Source organism: Protopterus annectens, chromosome 17.part0 (assembly GCF_019279795.1).
Source record: "Protopterus annectens isolate FY-2018-M chromosome 17.part0, PAN1.0, whole genome shotgun sequence".
Lineage (NCBI taxonomy): Eukaryota > Metazoa > Chordata > Ceratodontiformes > Protopteridae > Protopterus > Protopterus annectens.
The window spans coordinates 671,780,956-671,798,995 of record NC_056751.1 but is presented as its reverse complement, the minus strand read 5'-3'; the positions used below and the strand labels follow the sequence as shown (position 1 = coordinate 671,798,995).

The window sequence follows — 18,040 nt, the reverse complement described above, 5'->3', positions numbered from 1 at the left end:
AGAAAAAAACAATGTCTACCTTCAGAAAAAGATTTCTCTTGTGGCACTTGTGACTAGTATATTGCTTTCTATCTTCTATAAATTAGATAGGTAGGAGGTTCAATATTTAGCATGGAAGATTTGTATGTTAGTGTGTATCTGTGAGTGAGAGAGAGAGAGAGACTGTGTGTATATCCCTTGGTGGTGAATCCAGTTCCCTTAAGAATAATGCATTTAACTTCTCTGACAACTCCCTTATCCCTAATGTTAGTGTAATATTCTCTGTCTGAAACACACTGATGAGGTCACCCTGACAAAAGTGCTTTCCCTCTCCTGAGAGTCAGACTTCTCGTGTGGCACTCATGAACATATACACATTCAAGCTGCACTCTGAATTCATTTTCAAACCCAAAGGTGACTACACCATCCCCTAAGGCCACCCTTTACATCTACATCTACATTACTATACAATGGTGTAGCTATGTATACTGTTTGTAATGTAATGAGTACTACTTTCTATATATTACACAAAGAAAATCCTGCTTATTTTGGTAGTACTGTGTCCACATGTTTTTACTTTAATGTTTAAAATAACAGTGTCAAGGGTTAAAAGATAGCCATTTAATGTTTTTAGAGGGGAACTGATGCAAACATTTAAGTGGGGAGGGGGGTAAACGTTTCCGTCGTTCACATCAGGCTTTTGTGTGGCATCAGTGAAAACAAATTATTACACAATTGTATTGTCTGTCTGCACCAGTGGTTCAATACACAAGTGAGATCATTGTTTTGCAAGTGAACTGAAGCTATTTTAATGCCAGACATCTACTATGGTGCCTGCATGTGTGACAGTATTCTCAAGACTGTATAAATAACTAGGTAGGATGTTCAACTGCAGCATTGCTTAACTTCTGCAAGTGTGACTGCCAATGCAGTCATGTTTTTTTTTTTTACACACATATGCAGTGGCAACTTTTACAAGTCCCAGTTGGCTGTAAAAATAATTTTACCACATAAATCTCCTGGTCAAGACACTGCTGATGTAATCCCTTCATAGATGCTACCTGTCACAATTATATTCAGTATTCACCTGTGGCAGTGGCTGCTGATAATGTGCGTTACAAATGTTGTAAGTGGATAGGTAGGTGGTTTGATTCCATACTGCTTCAGTAGTGTGACAGTTATTACTGTCATATAAAATTGGCCACCTCACAACTACCTTTACATATACATGTAATCATGGGTAAGAATTACAGTGGCACTCTGTAACACTAGCAGTTCATAGTATCACAGTTGAGAATAACATTTTGTCCACACGATGGTTGCATACTGCTAACATGCCTGCAGCGTATCACATTTGGAGTGTGCATTCTCCTGTGTTGTGTGATCTTGATAGTATGCATTGTACATGGTATGACTACATATGTAGGGTGCATGAGTCCAGCTGTAGGGGTGTCCTTCATCCTCATACATTTTATACTTTCCTACAAGAACATTTATGAGGTGTAGCTGTACAGTGTTATTGTGCACTTCAAACACTTTTTATCATAAATATCCATCTTATAAACAGTGGTGATGTCATCCATTTAACTGTGCAGCATCTTAGTTGTACCTCAACATGGTTGTGTGGTGCTTGCATTTCAGGCACAGAAGTTTACCTTGTGATCTTAAGTAGTTACTTGAAATCGATCCGCTCATGTTCAAAGTAAGTTTTGTTAGTGTTATTGTAACTGTACATGCCACTAACAGCATTGTCATTCATGTTGGCATTGTACACATAGATGTTCATCCATATTTCTGAGACCAGTGACACTTTGTCACATAGCACTGCTTTTTCAGAGAAATTATGATATTGGCTTCCATATTCCTTGCATTATATATGCAGGAAACGATATCCCCTGGCATGGGGAAATGAGATAACATGCTGACTGTCAGTGACATATTATAGCAATCACAGGCACACATATCCCTTGAGGAAAGTACATGATGTCATACCTTCACATAGCCACATATGTCACACTTGTAGTGACATTTCTACCATGGTGCATTCATCCTTGGAAATATCCATGTATTTTCTGTTGTTAAATGCTCATGTGTTTAGCATCCACATCCAGTGCCTGTTAGCATTGTTGGGCCTTATACTGTAATGAATGACTGATGCGCACTATGGTGATAATGTGTCCACTGACATTGTGATGGACCTTCACAATCCCTTTCATCCTAGATATTGTTTACCACATTTACATATGATATAATTAGCATGTGTGGTTTGTCATACTAGTTATACAACTTCCAGTGTGGTGTTTGTGGTATATTCAAATCTCATTAGTCAATAGAATCACATTGCTTGCTGTTCAGTTCCTGACAGGGGCAACATTATATGAATGTAATGCCATCACCAAAAACATTTGTGTCTGTTTATTGGTCACTTATGTATGTTGTTTGTGATTACATTGCCATGTATAACACTTGCCTATCTATTACATACTCATAGGTAATGAACCCCTTTCGTATTGGTACCACAGTTATTTCTTTGCATAGATATGTTCATTTTTGAGCTACCTCACATTACAGCTATAATGTCTTTTTGTTCTTCATTGGTGCTGTCAGCTTTCATACATCAGGTGCCTTTATACACACCCTTATATGCTATGGATACAGTTTATGAATTTACCCCCTAATTTGCCTTCCATAATTGAGAACTGTTATCTGACGTCAACTATTTAATTAACATGTATATAACAGCCACACTCCCCTTTGTTATGCTGCAGCTTTATGTCTCTATCCATATACTTTATCAGCATGTCTGTTATTATTTCCATGCGTACCTTGTGGGATTGGCATTCACCAAAAATGTCATTCCATCAGTCTTGCAGGTTTTATGTTAAAAATGCTTCTTATAGAGCTTCATCACATTTATCTGCAAGATAGGAGTACACTTTAAACATTCCCTCTATAAATATTGCTATTTATTATATCACATTAATGTGTACCAGTTCCCCCATATCACTTTCCCCCATTCTGAATTGTGTCTTTGTACTTGCCCTCAATATGTGTGGGCTACAGCACATACTCGTATCTGAGCACTGCTGATATGCAATCAATTTTGTTTACATTGTGTGCTGGTGCATGCAAGCACCTTTCCTTGTCCACAAACATCATTTTTTGGCCATGGAAAGGTGCTTGCATCCATGTAGGTGAAGTGAGCAGCATGCATATTCAAGTAGCACTGTTTCCCATTGCGCTAACACACTTACTTTGTGTAGGTGCCAAGCAACATCTACACAATTATTAATGAATTCCAGGGATATATTTTTAATATTGTTCTTGCAACTGTTACATTTGTTGAAACTATTAAATTAGATCAGCCTAAGGGTCTGAAAATCATACTGAGGAAATAAGGGAAGAAAAAAGAATGAATAACATTTGCACACTGTTTTCTGCAGTGTGTATTTTACAGTTTTCCTAAACAGTTTCTGTTCACATCTACAATATTATTTGTACTGAAGACAAAACACAGCATATGCAATTTTATTACAGAGAACATTGACTGTACTGGGACACATAGCCATAGCCATTCTTTCACTTTTATAAAAAAAGTAGGCTCAGGCTTTTTAGACTTTGTTGATTTCTTCTAAGATGTATTGTGAAGAGGATTCTTTTGATGGTCAAATTGTCTGCTAATGGTCACATTTCGCATCACCCAGGAAGCCAGTTAAAACAAACAAATGACTATTCTGATAAAATATTTTAAATGCAAATAGGAAATCCAAGTGAAACAGCAAACATTTTGAGAAATGTATTTCATACCCAACTAATAGTCTATATCATATCATTGAAGATTCAACTCCGTGAACCTCCATTTGTCGAACCGAAAACAGAGAATGTTTTAAACAGGGAATGGAATTAGTTGACTAATATTGCAACTGTCTCACACATCGCAGTATGTCAAACCTACCCTAGTGAGGGGCTGTACCTTTCAACTGACCAGATTTTGGCAGAATGGCCAGATTTTTGTCTCATATTCTTGGTCTATTCCTGATAAAATTTGTGTTTTTCTGGCAAATCACTGTGATGATCTCAGGATTGAAGTTGTTAAATAATGACATACATTTGAGTTTCAGACTTCAAATCCTTCAGAAAATGTTACTCTAGCAACTTTCTAAGTTTACAAGAGCAAAATTTAAAATCTGTCCCTATTTTGGGGCTTTTGTCCCCTCCCCATTTTGTAAGGCTTTGTCCATACATCTCACACTAAGAGGTTGAGAGGTCTGTTGCACTCCCACACCTACCCACCTCTATATACAAACTCCAAGATCGCACTACAGTGGGGAAAAGGGCAAATTTCCTGATGTTGGCCAACTAATTCCATTTCCTGTTTAAAATATTCACTGATGTAAATATTTGCTTACGTGAACATTTGCTGTTTTCAGTTCAACAAACAGAGGTTTGTGGACTTGAACCTTCAACAATATGCTATAGCCTCTTCATCAAGACAGGATTTCTTAATAGAGATCCTGATTTCCTGACTTTCAGAAAAATTCCTGACAAATGGCAACCCTAGCATTTCCATGTTCTGTGTAATTACTTCCATATGTGCCTACACTGTCAACAGGGTGATGCATCACATATGCCTTCTATAGTCCAGAAATTGACCAACAGCAGAGATACACCTACTCATGTGGTCTACTTGCTTCATTTTTCCCTAAGATGGTCATGAGCTTGCTGGCTTTGGTTCCTCCAGGACCCAGGACTGCTTCATGAATCTAGACCACTTGTGTAACAGCCAGGGGTTTGTCCCTTTGTGCCAAGAATGCCATAAAAAAGCTGTTCATCCCTTTCTTGGTGTTCATTTGGTTGTCCACTATAAGTGAGTTCCCCAAAAGAAGCTTACAACAAATGACTCTAGTGTACCTAGGTGCCTAAAATGACTATTCTGATGAAAGGTTGTCAGTTGTACAATATCTCTGCTATCTACTTAACCTGAAAATACAGACTACAGCATGGCTGTAGGTAACCTTAGCTGTGGTTAGTAACATTCAAACATCTGTCTGTTTCATATTTGCATTCATTATGGTCAGTCTCAGTGCCTATTTGCAGTTTTTATTCCATTTAGTAAATGCTAACCCCTCTGTAACTATTATATATTATTTTCATATTTGAAAAGGGTCATCAGACTACTACTCTAACCCAGTTAATAAATAAATAAGTTGTGTCTTTCGAATTTTATGTATTTATTTATTTATTTCAGTTTGATTACCGGGGAAGTCCACTGGGCCAAGAAGTGCCCATTTTCAGTGGAGGCCCGGGGAGAAAAGCTCCAAGAACAGTATAATACAATATAGGTTACACAATGCAAATAAAGGTTACAAAGTAAAAATACATACAATATAGTTTGTAAAAACAAGTAGGGTTAATACATTTGAGAGTTGCAGAGAACTTGATGGCAGATTTGTTTTTTTTTTTTTTTAATCAATATTTATATGCTTACAGTCACTTAAAGTCTGTTAGTTGTAGGTGTTTTGAGAAATTAGAATAAGTATGAGAGTATAGTGGAGTAGGAGTAGGGGTGCTTAGTTAAGAGTCCCTATGGAATTTAAGTGGGGTGAAAGCAGGAGTATTTCCATTTGGAGGATAGGTGAAGAAAAAGTTGAGTTTTGAAGGATTCAGTGTTGGGTATAGTCCTAAGTGAAGTAGGCAGAGAGTTCCATTTTTTACCTAGTGAGAAGGAGAGTAAAAGCTGGCCAGCAGGTTGTTTTGGTTTACTAATGGAGATTAGGTTTTGGTTTTCAGATCTCAGTGATCTGTTAGGGATGTATGGAGGAAGGATGTCCTTTAAGGCTGGGCATTTATTAGGGGAGAATATTAGTTTGTGAGCAGTGGTTAGTTGTAGATAGTCTAGGTGATTAGGGAGTTCTAGCCAGTTCAGAGAATGAAGGCTGTGGCAGTGGTGAGTTGATGTTTTGGATTTGGTGGCAAATTTAGAGATCTTATTATAGCAAGCTTCAAGCTTAGAGGTGTTGGTAGCAGACAAGTTGGTTAGGAGAGGGGCTCCATATAGAAGGGAAGGTAGGAGGAAGGATGTTGCCAGGGTATGCTTAGTGGAATTTGAAAGGAAGTGGTTGTTCCTATATAGCATACCTAGCTTTTGGTGGGTTTTCTTAATGTTATGTTGTATGTGAAGTTCAAATTTGAGGTGTTTGTCTATGGTGATGCCAAGGAGTTTTGCAGAGGGGACCACTTCAATGGCAGTGTTAGTTTGGCTAAGAACATTGAAAGTGTTTTTGTCCAGAGAGGAAACTTTGGAGGGGAAAAAAATTAGTATTTTGGATTTATTGGAGTTAAGAGAAAGGTGGTTTTGGTGCATTCAGTTCTCTGTGGTGGTAAAGGCTAATTGGGTTTTGGTCTGGAGTTCAGGAAGATTTGGGGCAGAGCAGACCAAGGTAGAGTCATCTGCGTATTGAATGACTGTGGTGTCAGGGATAAAGGTGTGAAGGTTGTTTATGAAGATGTTGAAAAGCATGGGTCCAAGGATGGATCCCTGAGGAACGCCAGTAGATGTTGGCAAAAAGGATGAGAATGAGTTCTTCCATTTGACTGCTTGAGATCTATCAGATAGGTAACTGGAGAACCAGGAAAGAGTGTTTGGGGAGAGTTTGAGATTAGCCAGATGATGAAGAAGGTGTGTGTGGGAGATGGTGTCAAAAGCTTTTGAAAGGTCTAGCAGTACTGTGGATACAATGAGTCCAGAGTCTCGAGCTTGATTGATAGTTTCTAAGAAGGATAGTAATGCAGTTATGGTACTGTGGTCGGGACGGAAGCCATGCTGGGTGGGTGTTAGGAGGTGATTTTGAATGAGATAGGGTAAGAATTGGTGGTGGACACATTTTTCTAGAATTTTAGATATTGGAGAGAGTAGGGCGATAGGGCGGAAGTTAGAAATAGAGGTGTTTTTGCCTCCTTTGTGAAGAGGTAGGATGTAGGCTGAACGCCAAGGTTTGGGTACATATGACTCAGTTAAGGATCTATTAATCAGAATACTAATTGGAAGGGTGATACCTTCAGCTGCATGTTTGAGGAAGGAAGGGGGAATGTTGTCAGGGGCATTAGAACCTGGCTTTAGCTTGGAGAGAAGCTTTTTTATAAAAGATGTGGATACCAGTTTGAGATGGAAATTGGGGGGATTATTGTTTGGGTTGTTGGGTGGAGAGGAAAGGGAGTTAGGTGGGTTGTTATTAGGAAATGTTGTGGTAAGTTTGGCTATGGATTCAATGAAGAAGGCATTGAAGTGGGAGCTAAGTTCTTTGTCGGACAGATTAGGGTTGGGGCAGGGGTTGTTTTGAGATCCAGGATGAAGAAGGGTATTTACTGATTTCCAAAATTGTTTAGGGTTTTTATTGTTATTGGACTGAAGTTTAATATAGTAGTTTTTTTGTCTTTGATAATGAGTTTCTTTACTTGGTTGCAGAGTTGGGTGTATAGAAGTAAGGTAGAGGATAGTTTATTTTTCTGGTAGAGCTTCTAGGACTTATCTCTATGATGCATGATTTGTTTAGTTTCTTTGGTCAACCATGGTGCAGAGTTAGTTTTGATTTGCTTATTTCTTAGAGGGGCTAGGGAGTTCAGAGTATTTAGGAAGATGGAATTGAAATGTTCAACAGCATTGTCAAGTGGGAGGATATTTAGAGGTTGCCAGTTGATTTGTTTGAAGATGTTAGAGAAAATTAAGGGGTTAAAGTTACTGAGGTTACGAGTTTGAATGTAGAGGTGTTGGTGTTGGGTGGAGCTGTTTGATCGATGGATGAAGGCAGGGAGATGGTCACTGAAAGTGTCAGGGATAGTGCCACTGAGAGTGATTTTGTTTGGATGGGAGACTAGAATCCAGTCTAAGATGGACCCTGGGGGGTGGTTTTTGTTAGGGCGAGTAGTTGATGAGATTACTTGGGTGAAGTTTAGAAGGTTAATGGAAAGTGAGGGTGATGATGAGTTGATTTTGTTCCAGTTGATATTGACATCACCTAGAATATATGTTTCATATTTTATTTGAGATGAGGACCAGTACAGGATATCTTCAAGGGTGGAGATATTGTTGCCTGGGGAGATATATAAGGATATGAAACAGATATTCTTGTGTTTATTTAATCAGAGAAGGCTAGCTGTGATTTCGGAGTTTGTGAAATTAGGGGTAGGAATTTGAAGGGGTATTAGAGAGAGAGATGATTAGAGTAAATTATGGCAGAGCCACCACCTTTTTTGTTTAAATGGTCACTTCTGAGGATGTGGTAACCAGGAGGTAATATTTCAGAGTCAGTGGTATGGGGTTTTAGCCAGGTTTCAGAGATGGCTAGGATGTCGGGTTTATTGTGATTAATCCAGGCTTGCAGATGGTGACATTTATTGTTAAGGCTCTGGGCATTGATAGTGAAGATTTTCAGAGTGTTAAGGGGGGAAGTGGGAGGGGGACAGGAAGGGTGGGGAGTGTTATTTGCTGTAGGTAAGGAGGAGGATGAAGGGATGGACTAGTTTGCACTAGGACAAGGGCCAGGGTTAGGATGAATGTCTCCAGATAAGGCTAGGACATTGCAGGTGATCAGTTTTGGACTGTAAGGTTTGTATAGTAGGTATTTGTTAGGGTTTAGCAGAGGTTTCAGAGAGAGAGTTTTAGTTGAGGTAGAGAATAGTTTGGGATGAAAAAGGTGTAACAGGTTAGGTGGAATAAGGGAGGAGCATATGGAGTGAAAGTGAGAGAGTTTGAGAGGTAGTAGTTGGGGGCTAGGGGTAGTTTGAGTAGGACATAGGAGAGGAGGAGCTTTATGGGAGTATGAAGTAGCATGATGAATAGTTATTAGTAAGATGAGAAGGGAGCAGGAGAGTTGAATAGTTGAGGGGAGTTGATAGGGCATGTTAGGATAAGGTAGGGTAATATACAGACAGGAGAAGAATAATGATGTATGTTAGTTGAGAAGGGAAAGGTCAGAAGTGAATGGAGGGAGTTAGATATTGAAGAATAGGATAAAGGGAAACAAAGTATGCAGGGGTAGGAAGAGAGTAAGGGGGAGGATTATCAGTGGGAGTGGAAAATGAGGTGGGGTTTTTCTTGATTAGAGAAAAAGGGGAGGAGTAAGTGGGAGAGGACTATGATTGGGTAGTAGGTTGGGTAGGTGGAGCTTGTTAGGTATATGTGTAGATGTGCTAGGGGCGGGTGGGAATTGGGGGCAGGGTAAAGGAGCGGAGTGAGCCCGAAGGGCGAACGGAGCGGGTTTGGACAAGAGAGCAGACTGCCGAGGAAGACAATCAGTTAAGTGTGAGATGCAGCAGGTAAGTCTGAGAGTGGGAGAATGTATAAGAAAGTTAAGAGACGAGTAAGGAGAGAGTCTGGATATTAGAGGAGTAGAGGATGATTAAGGATACCGTAGGACAAAGGAGAAATGGTGAAAGAGTAAGTCTATAGAAAAGTGGGAACAGAGTTAAGGAGGTACGGTCAACAATAGGATAGGAAATTAATATACAGTGGCTTGTGATGAGATGCCACCTAGTGGCCAGTCACTTTATTGCAGCAGGTAGGTCACCTAGAGGGTGAGGCAGGTTAAGGGAGAAGGGTGGGGATGAGCCAGATAGTGATAGAGAGTATATAAGCTGGAAGAAGGACAATTATACAAAATGATAGATGTTCAGTAGGGGGGGATTGGCTGCTGGCTAACCTAACTGGGAAGCTTGCCCAACCTAGCAGAGTCTTACAAATTCATATTATTGCTATTTTCTCTTAGCTGTAACAATACATACTTTCACTGTCTTTTAGAGAGAAAAGGTCTCTCAGGGAGCTGGTAGGTTAATTCTTTAGTTTGAAATAATGTTCTGAGGCATCAGCAGGGTTAATTCAGGTGTTTGGTGCAGGGACAACAGGAACAGAAGGCTGGTAATATACAGGAAGAGAGAAAAAGGTGGTGAGGCAGACAGTACTCAAAACTATAGTCCAGGTAAAGACATTTCACAGACACGGTTGCATGTGTTGTTGTAGTAAAAAATACTCTGCTAGTATAACAAATCTCTAAAGATTACAATATAATCCAGATGCTATTGAGAATTTAATACTACTCATAACACATTCAGATAGTTGGGATAAAACGAAGAAGCTGCATTTGCTAGATTAGATGAGATAATCCATTAACAAAACAAAACAAGACAAGAATTACTTAATGTTACAGTACTTCTGAGAACTCTAACACCTATATATTACACAGACAGCTAGCTAGGAAATAGGAGCTGCATTTAAAAAATAATAATATACTTTCAATCAACGTTTATTAGGGTATTGAGCATTATATTGGGTGTTTAGGTAAACCTCAGCGCTAAAGCATGGTAGAACCAAGATATGTTGTCTGGTTCACAACAGTGGAGCCAGTTATTTCATATCAACGTGCACAGCGCTATAAGGGAACAGCGTAATGCTGTAAAAACGGTAAGTGTAAGGGTAATTTTAGCTCAACACATTGTAGAAGGGTTTTATCAATTCTACACATGGGCTCAGCTTATACTGCACTGTGTACTTTAGTGTAGTGATAAGATAAGTAAATCAATGTCGCACATAGGAATTCTGTATGAATATATATCTATAAAAGCTTTATAGAGGTAATACAGGGTTACTGCAAGGCTAGTGAAACATTAGGGATAGGTTAGGGGTCGCCACAGCCGGACCCCGGTCCGCTAATGATTGGCAGCAGATTTTTACGTGCCGAGTTACCAGCTCTGACACACAACCTTCAACAAAGGTACACCCATTCACGCATGTCTCCACACAGAAGACGCTCTAGCTGAGAATCGAACAGGACAATGTCTTACTGTGAGGTGAAAACGCTACCGCAACTAAATAAAACCTAATCATTATTTCACTGATGAACTGAAATAGTATAGCATTGGTGACTTAAGATGGCATGTGGAATGCTGATCTACCTATAACAAAAAGCAACACTGTAACTGCAAACTAGGACAACTTCTTTCAGTGTTTGCAAATGTGAATCTTTCAATTTAGCTGGAAAAATGTGCCTTACATACCTTAGTAAACAGTTGGTGTTTCAGATTCACGTACATTAGTTAAGTGACATTGTTAGTAAGGACATTATTCTGGGACCCAGCTCTTCTTGGTGTTTGTAGCACGCAGCTCAATTTAAAGTTCATGACTGTGGTTATATATCATATGTAGTGTAACATTTAAGTAAATTGTGCAGAAATGACTGGGGTGATCGTCATCAACAACTGTAGTGAAAAGGATTACAGTGACAATGTAATGTTCCATAATGCTTGATCATGCTATTGTATTGTATTGTGGGAGCTGACAAAGAGTCATATGCAGAGTTGCATGAGTATGGGATGCCTTACATTGCATTTGTTACATAACCTAATGACTGCTTCATGTATGCCTAAGATAATATATCTCAAGTCCTGCAGGAAGCATACAGTTCTAAGTCATGGAAGACCACCAGTGAAGTTTATTCATTAGCATATGCAAGGACACTGATGTGAACCTGTTTATCTGACTGTAGTTTCCTCTGTATACAGTAAGCTGTGATATTAGAGTAGCACAAACATGCTGATGAATAAAGTGTTGAATTGTCAGTAGGTAATGGTATGAAAGTGTTTCTGGTGGTGATGTCAGACATTGGCATTACCTTTCTGCTTCCTTCACAGCCAGTAATGGACCAATGGTACCAGATAATTAATCTGGGAAATACATTAGGCACACGTGCTTCTGTTAGGTGAGATGATCTGTCACACAGACTTGCTAGTGGAGCTAAAGGAAATCAAGCCGACAGGAAGAGGAGGAAGCTTACAAACAACTCATTCTCTTAACCCTCTGTGATAAGCTGTCAGAAGATTTGCACGTAGTGAAAGAAAGCTCACAAAGTGATATACACACTTCTTTCTTCAGCCTCAGAGTCAGTGTTCTACTTCATCATCAACCTTTGTATTATGCAGTTGTTACTGTTTTTGAATTACACTTGGGTTTGAATTCTCTGCTGTTCTCACTGATAAACCTTAATTTTTAGTAATGCACATTTTTGTGCACATTTTTATTTTCTTTTCAGATCACCCGAAGTATGATGTTACCAGGAATTATAGTGTTCATGGCTGCACTGACGTTGACACATGCTGGTGCAAGTAAGTCTAAGCTTTTTTGTTTTCTCAGTTTAGACTGGATATGCAGCAGGTAATACTAAGAAAATAGGAGGAGGAAGACCGCACATTAGCTATTATCACATACATGAATTAAAGATTTAATTAAAAATGAAAGTGACAATGTATGCCAGGTGATTGCTTTGCACAGGATAGTACAACGAGAACATTCAACTTAGTTCTGAGAGAGAGGAATTTATTCATTACCATGCAAGAACCATCAAGACTTTCAGCATCTGACACTTTTTCTGCATTCTGCTGTGTTATAATTGAAATACCTTAAGTCTGAATAGTTTTAGCAAACCTTTAATAAAATATAAGCAGCATATCACATTAAAGTGTGTTTTTTTTGTGTGTATGAAATATGTGCATTTCTGGAAATCAATGTATGTATGTATATGTGTAAATATGTGTGAGACATATACTGTATGTAACCTACTAGTGAAATCCTCACCTAAACAGAGTATCTATTAAAAAAAACTCATGGTCAAAATCAGTAAAAGCAACTCCCTTAAAGACAAGTGTTCTCCTATACAACTAAGTAAGAAACTAAGAGGTGCAATTAAGATCAATAAGGCGAACTATGAGGTCAGCCTTGCAGGATGAGGACAATCGGAAGGCCTTCTTCAGCTATTGCTGGAACCTTAGAGTTAACACATAACATTGTGCTGAACTGGTGATGAATTTTACCACCTACACTAATCAGGGTGACATAGCAAATCTAGTGGCTGATAAATTCAGCTCAAACTTCACACAATTTCCCCCCCCCCCGCCAGGTTTTCCAGGAGAAATCCCCTCCAGCATACTTCCCGCAGTTATCACCAGGGATCAGGTGCTGGCAACACTCATTAAATGACAATGAAGGTCAGCTTTTATTTGAAACAGTGATAAGCCTGATGAAACAAAAGTGAAAAACATGTTTGCAATGTTGTTTATTTTCAGTCTTCCTTAATAAATTCGCTGGTGAGTAGTGTCCAAGGAGTTTATTTTGTTAACCCTAACTAAAGACAAGAATACCACATCCATGGGTATCAACAGCATCCCCATTTGCTTCCTGAACAGTCTAAAACATGACCTATCAGAACCACTAGAGGCACTCTTCAACTACAACCTTGAATCAGGCTTAATTCAAGTGAAAGGAGGACTGCAATAGTCATTCCCTTCCACAAGAGAGACCATCAACCAACACACAGAACTAAACATCCATCAATTTAACAAACCTAATATGCAAATTCATGAAATAATTATCATAGAAATGATAAATAATGCCAGTGGCAACCTACAGACACTGGTCCCCTTCCAGTTTGGCTTTGTTAAGGGAAGGTCATGCCTACTTAAGTTGGTAGACTTTTTGAGAGGTTCACCAAGGCAAGGATGAGTATAAAACAGAGCATACTGTGTTTCCTGACCTGGCTAAGGCATCTGATTCAATACTCATTCAGGCATTGTTGACAAGCTGTCTGAGCTAGGTTTAAACCCTTACATAACTTGGAGGATTGCTAGCTAGCTCACAGACAGGACCCAAGCAGTTAGGATTCATGAGATCACTTCCACCAAAAGACCAGTCACCAGAGGAGTACTCCTGGGCTCTGTGCTGGCCCGCTCCTGTTTAGTTTCTACTTCTTGGAAATCAAGGCTAATGTTAAAGGCCTTTAGCTCACCAAGTTCACAGATGACTGTAAATTGGGAGCTATTATAGATTCCCACCAAGGCACAAAAATCCTACCAGTGGTTTTAACACAGACAAAAAACTGATGCCAAAGCCATTGCCTAAAACTCAGTGCTAAAAAATACATTATAATGCCCTTTGAGAAACTGTCAATCAAGTTAAGTACTCCAGCAAGTCATTAAACCACAGGAATCAGTATGACTCTGTCATAGTCCATGTAGGTATAAATGACCTGAGATGTAGCTCTCTAGACTATATGAAGAGAGACATTATAGATCTCTCTGACTATGTGTTTCATGCTGATATAAGCCTAGCATTGATCAGCATATTACCTTCACCAAGAATGATGCCACATTACAACAAAAGATGACTGATTTTAACCATTGGATGTGTTTCTGATGTCATTCTAAGGAGATCCAATATCTGTCAGCATGGGAAGACATGGATAGCAAACCATGTTGCTTTGCCAGGCATGGTCTGCACCTGTCCCCTCTAACCTTTTGAATATAGGCTAAAACGTTATCCTTTCCCATAGAGCATTTTTAGGTAGTGCCAAATTGACAAACCTACCAGCATAGCAAACTCAACTAAACTGATCAATGCCAGGTGCCTAAGCAAAAAGCTAAACTCCCTCCAATCCCTCCTCACCCTAGAGAATATAGACATCTTTGCAGTTACTGAGACATGGTTTAAAGCTGCAGAGAGTGCCCTGACAGTGCAAGGTTTCAGTCCCTTCCACACTTTTAGACCAGTACCTGCACAGACAGGGACAAAAGGTAGAAATGTCCCAATATTCATTAATAACAAGCTTACCTCTGGGTTGGTTAAACAGGATGATGAGTTGGAGTTTCTCCACTTGCAGGTTAACATAAGTAAAATCCTGTACCATATCATATCAAGCTATAGGTCACCCTTTATGTCCCATGAAACTCATAGCACATACATAAACCTACTGGGGACACTCATCATCCAACACAACATCTTACTTATTGAGTCTTTAATTATTCTTCTGTATACTGGGAATCCTACAGGGACCCAAATCTGCAGGCACAGAGATTCCTGGACTTTGTAAATACAAACACCCTTAACCAGTTAATGCATACGCTGACTAGAGGTTCCAACATAATGGACCTTGTACTCACAAATATGGAAGAATTTTGCACCATCCCCAATGTCACATTGTGCCTGGCAAGATCTGACCATAAAGCTTTCTCCTTCAAAATAAAAATCAACTGGATAAGCTCAGCAAACCCAATAACAATTAGAAACTATTCCAAGGTAACCTACCTTTCATTAAGTGATAGTTTTTCACAATTCAGTGTCACTCCAAATCTAGAAAAAACAGCAAGCTATGCAGAATTTTTCAGAGAAACTCTGCACAACCATGTCTATGGTTATATAGATGCTGTTTTACCTACCAGAAGTAAGCTCAAAACTAACTCCAAATACAAAGCACCATGGTGGCATCCCAGCTAAAACAGGTTATACAACAAAAGGAAAAAAATCATGGCTAAAATTAGGAAGTATAGCTCACATAAAGATAAAAACTCTCTCGTTAAAATAAACACACAACTAAGAGGGCTAATTAAGTCCAATAAATCCAGTTTTGATATCAACATAGCCCCTCAGGCAAAAGACAACCATAAGGCCTTCTTCAGCTATCACAGAAACCTCAAAGGCAGCACATAGCAGTGTGCTGAACTCGTGGTTAATGGTGCCACATTCACTGAGCTGGGTGATATAACAAATCTGCTGGCTGACAAATTCAGTTGCAACTTTAACCTCCTACTACACCCAACCTCCTTCCAAGAAATACCTTCAAACTTAACTCCTCCAACTGTAAATAGAGAGCATGTTCTGGCCATGCTTGCTATGGCCAAGAACACAACCTCAATGGGTCCCAATAATATCCCAAGATGCCTCCTGAATAGTTTAAAACATGACCTAGCAGGGCCACTGGAGTTACTATTTAACTATAGTCTTAAATAGGCTTTTGTGCCACATTAGTGGAGAGCATCAACAATCATCCCTCTTCATAAGGGCAGACCATCAACAGGTCCCAGAAACTACAGACCCATTAGTCTGACTAGTCCTGTATGCAAATCCATGGAAGTATTTATCATAGAAATTATCAAAAACGACATAGAAGACATTCAGGCACTGGATCCATCCCAGTTTGACTTTGTCAAAAGAATGTCATGCCCACTGAATCTGGTGAACTTCTTTGAGAATGTCACCAAGACAATGAATGAGGGTAAAACAGTGCATACTGCCTACCTTTACCTGACTAAGGCATTTGATATAATACTCCACACTGACATTGTCAACAAACTTACAGAATTAATAACTGAACTGTAAAAATGCCAAAAAGGAAGTTTACATGACTGGATTCAAAAAGAATATTTTTTTTATTAAGCGCTTTCACCCCCTGAGGAGTACTTCATCAGAATACAAGCAAAAACCGACAACCAGTGCGTATAAATACTATATAAAAATTTCATTGGATAGTCTCTTAATTAAATAATTTAACATCTTAAAGTACCCACAGCAAATGATTAAAAAGTGAAAAATAAAAAGTAACCAAGCTGCTGGCCAAAAATTCCCCTAAAATCACTGTTCGCACATAAAAAGTTATTAAATAGTCAATACTATAAAAGCCATATCCAGGATTGTATAACATAATGGAATAACTTTTATGTAAAATATCTATAATTTCCTAGCCTTAATTTGTAATATAGGTGCAGTAGATGTATATTAATTCAAACCGGGAGGGAAGGTGACACTTAACCTAAGTTGCCACACCAGTTCATAGGTGTCCAGTAAAAACTTCTATTCCCTCCTGCCCCGCATGGGTTTTGAGATACTTGTTTTAAAATTCCAAAATAAAATTTCTTAAAAGATACACAAACTAAAGTGTGTTTGTACAAGGCATTATTTTCATTTTTGTTTAAAATATCATCCAGATGTTCCTACATTGTTATTCTAAAACATCATTCAGTTTTGCCTATATAAAAAGAGGGGCATTCAGAACATTTACCAGTGTGCACCACCTCCTTAGATGAACAATTCCCTTTTGTAGAAATACCTTAGACTTTAAATATTATCTAATAAGACAAATTCACCTTGTAAAATATATGAAAACTGATTACAACTCCCACATCTTGTTCATAGGTTCATAGGTGTGTACTAGGCTAATGGCCCTGAGGCCTTTACAAGTCTAGTCATAGGATTACCCTGGCATAGTGCCACCCGACCTTAGTTCCCAGTGCACCTGTCGAGTAGAGCCACTGGTGTTATCCCCGGGGTGAATTTTCTGTTTTCCATCCACTCATCAAGATTTCTCTTGAAGAGGGTCAGCGAGGTGCTCTGCTTGACATTTATGGGAAGTCTGTTCCATAGCATGGGCAGTCTCTGGGTTATGAATCTGTCCCTCCAGCATGTTTTGTTAATTGTGGTAATGAGGTTGGGGTTTCTGGAGCATGTGGTGTGGAGGGATTGGGATTTTTTTAGATGTATGATTTCTAACAGAGCTGGGTCAGACATGGCTTTGTAAGTCAAGCAGAGATCGCCTCTAAGTAGGCGATATGAGACAGAGAATAGTTGGAGTTTTTTGAGTCTGTCCATATAGGGCAAGTGTTTAAGGCCTAGGATCCTCTTTGTGAGGTACTTTTGTGGCCTTTCCAGTTGTTGCAGGTGTCTAGTGAGGTACATGCCAAATGGGGCATTGTACTCGATAGCTGGCCTAAAGAGGGAAGAGTAGAGAGAGACAATGACCTCTTTCTTCCTGGATGCAAAACCCTTAGTAGTGAGATGTGCCACATAGAAGGGCTTTCTGACCACAATGGCAATGTGGTGATCAAAAGAGAGGTTGCTACCTGTGTTCCCAGATCTCTTATAACACCTTCTGTGTTCAGTGGACTACCATCGATGTGGTAATTCATGGGAACTGGGTTTTTCCCAAAGGGGATGATGACACATTTTTTGGCATTGAGCTTAAGGCCATGGTTCTGACACCAGTCGTTGGTCACAGTGAGGCCATTCTGTAGGATGTCAACATCACTTGAGGAGTTAATAATAGCTCCCAACTTGCAATTGTCTGCGAACTTTGTCAGACAGAGTCCCTTTGTGTTGGCCTGGACTTCAGAGAAGTAGATAACAAGCAGGAAAGGACCCATGACCAAACCCTGTGGGACTCCACTTGTGACTAATCGGCAGTCTGACTTG

General features: G+C 39.3%; 1 protein-coding gene across 1 annotated transcript in view; it reads left to right on the top strand.

Moving 5' to 3' along the window:
* LOC122791747 (intelectin-1a-like) overlaps window positions 1–18,040 on the top strand; it is a 478,747-nt gene that overhangs the window by 59,322 nt on the left and 401,385 nt on the right. The window contains exon 2 of the mRNA XM_044059659.1: window positions 12,060–12,132. Coding sequence (XP_043915594.1) covers window positions 12,072–12,132 — 61 coding nt within the window. The 5' untranslated portion in view covers window positions 12,060–12,071. The remainder of the gene's footprint in view (window positions 1–12,059; window positions 12,133–18,040) is intronic.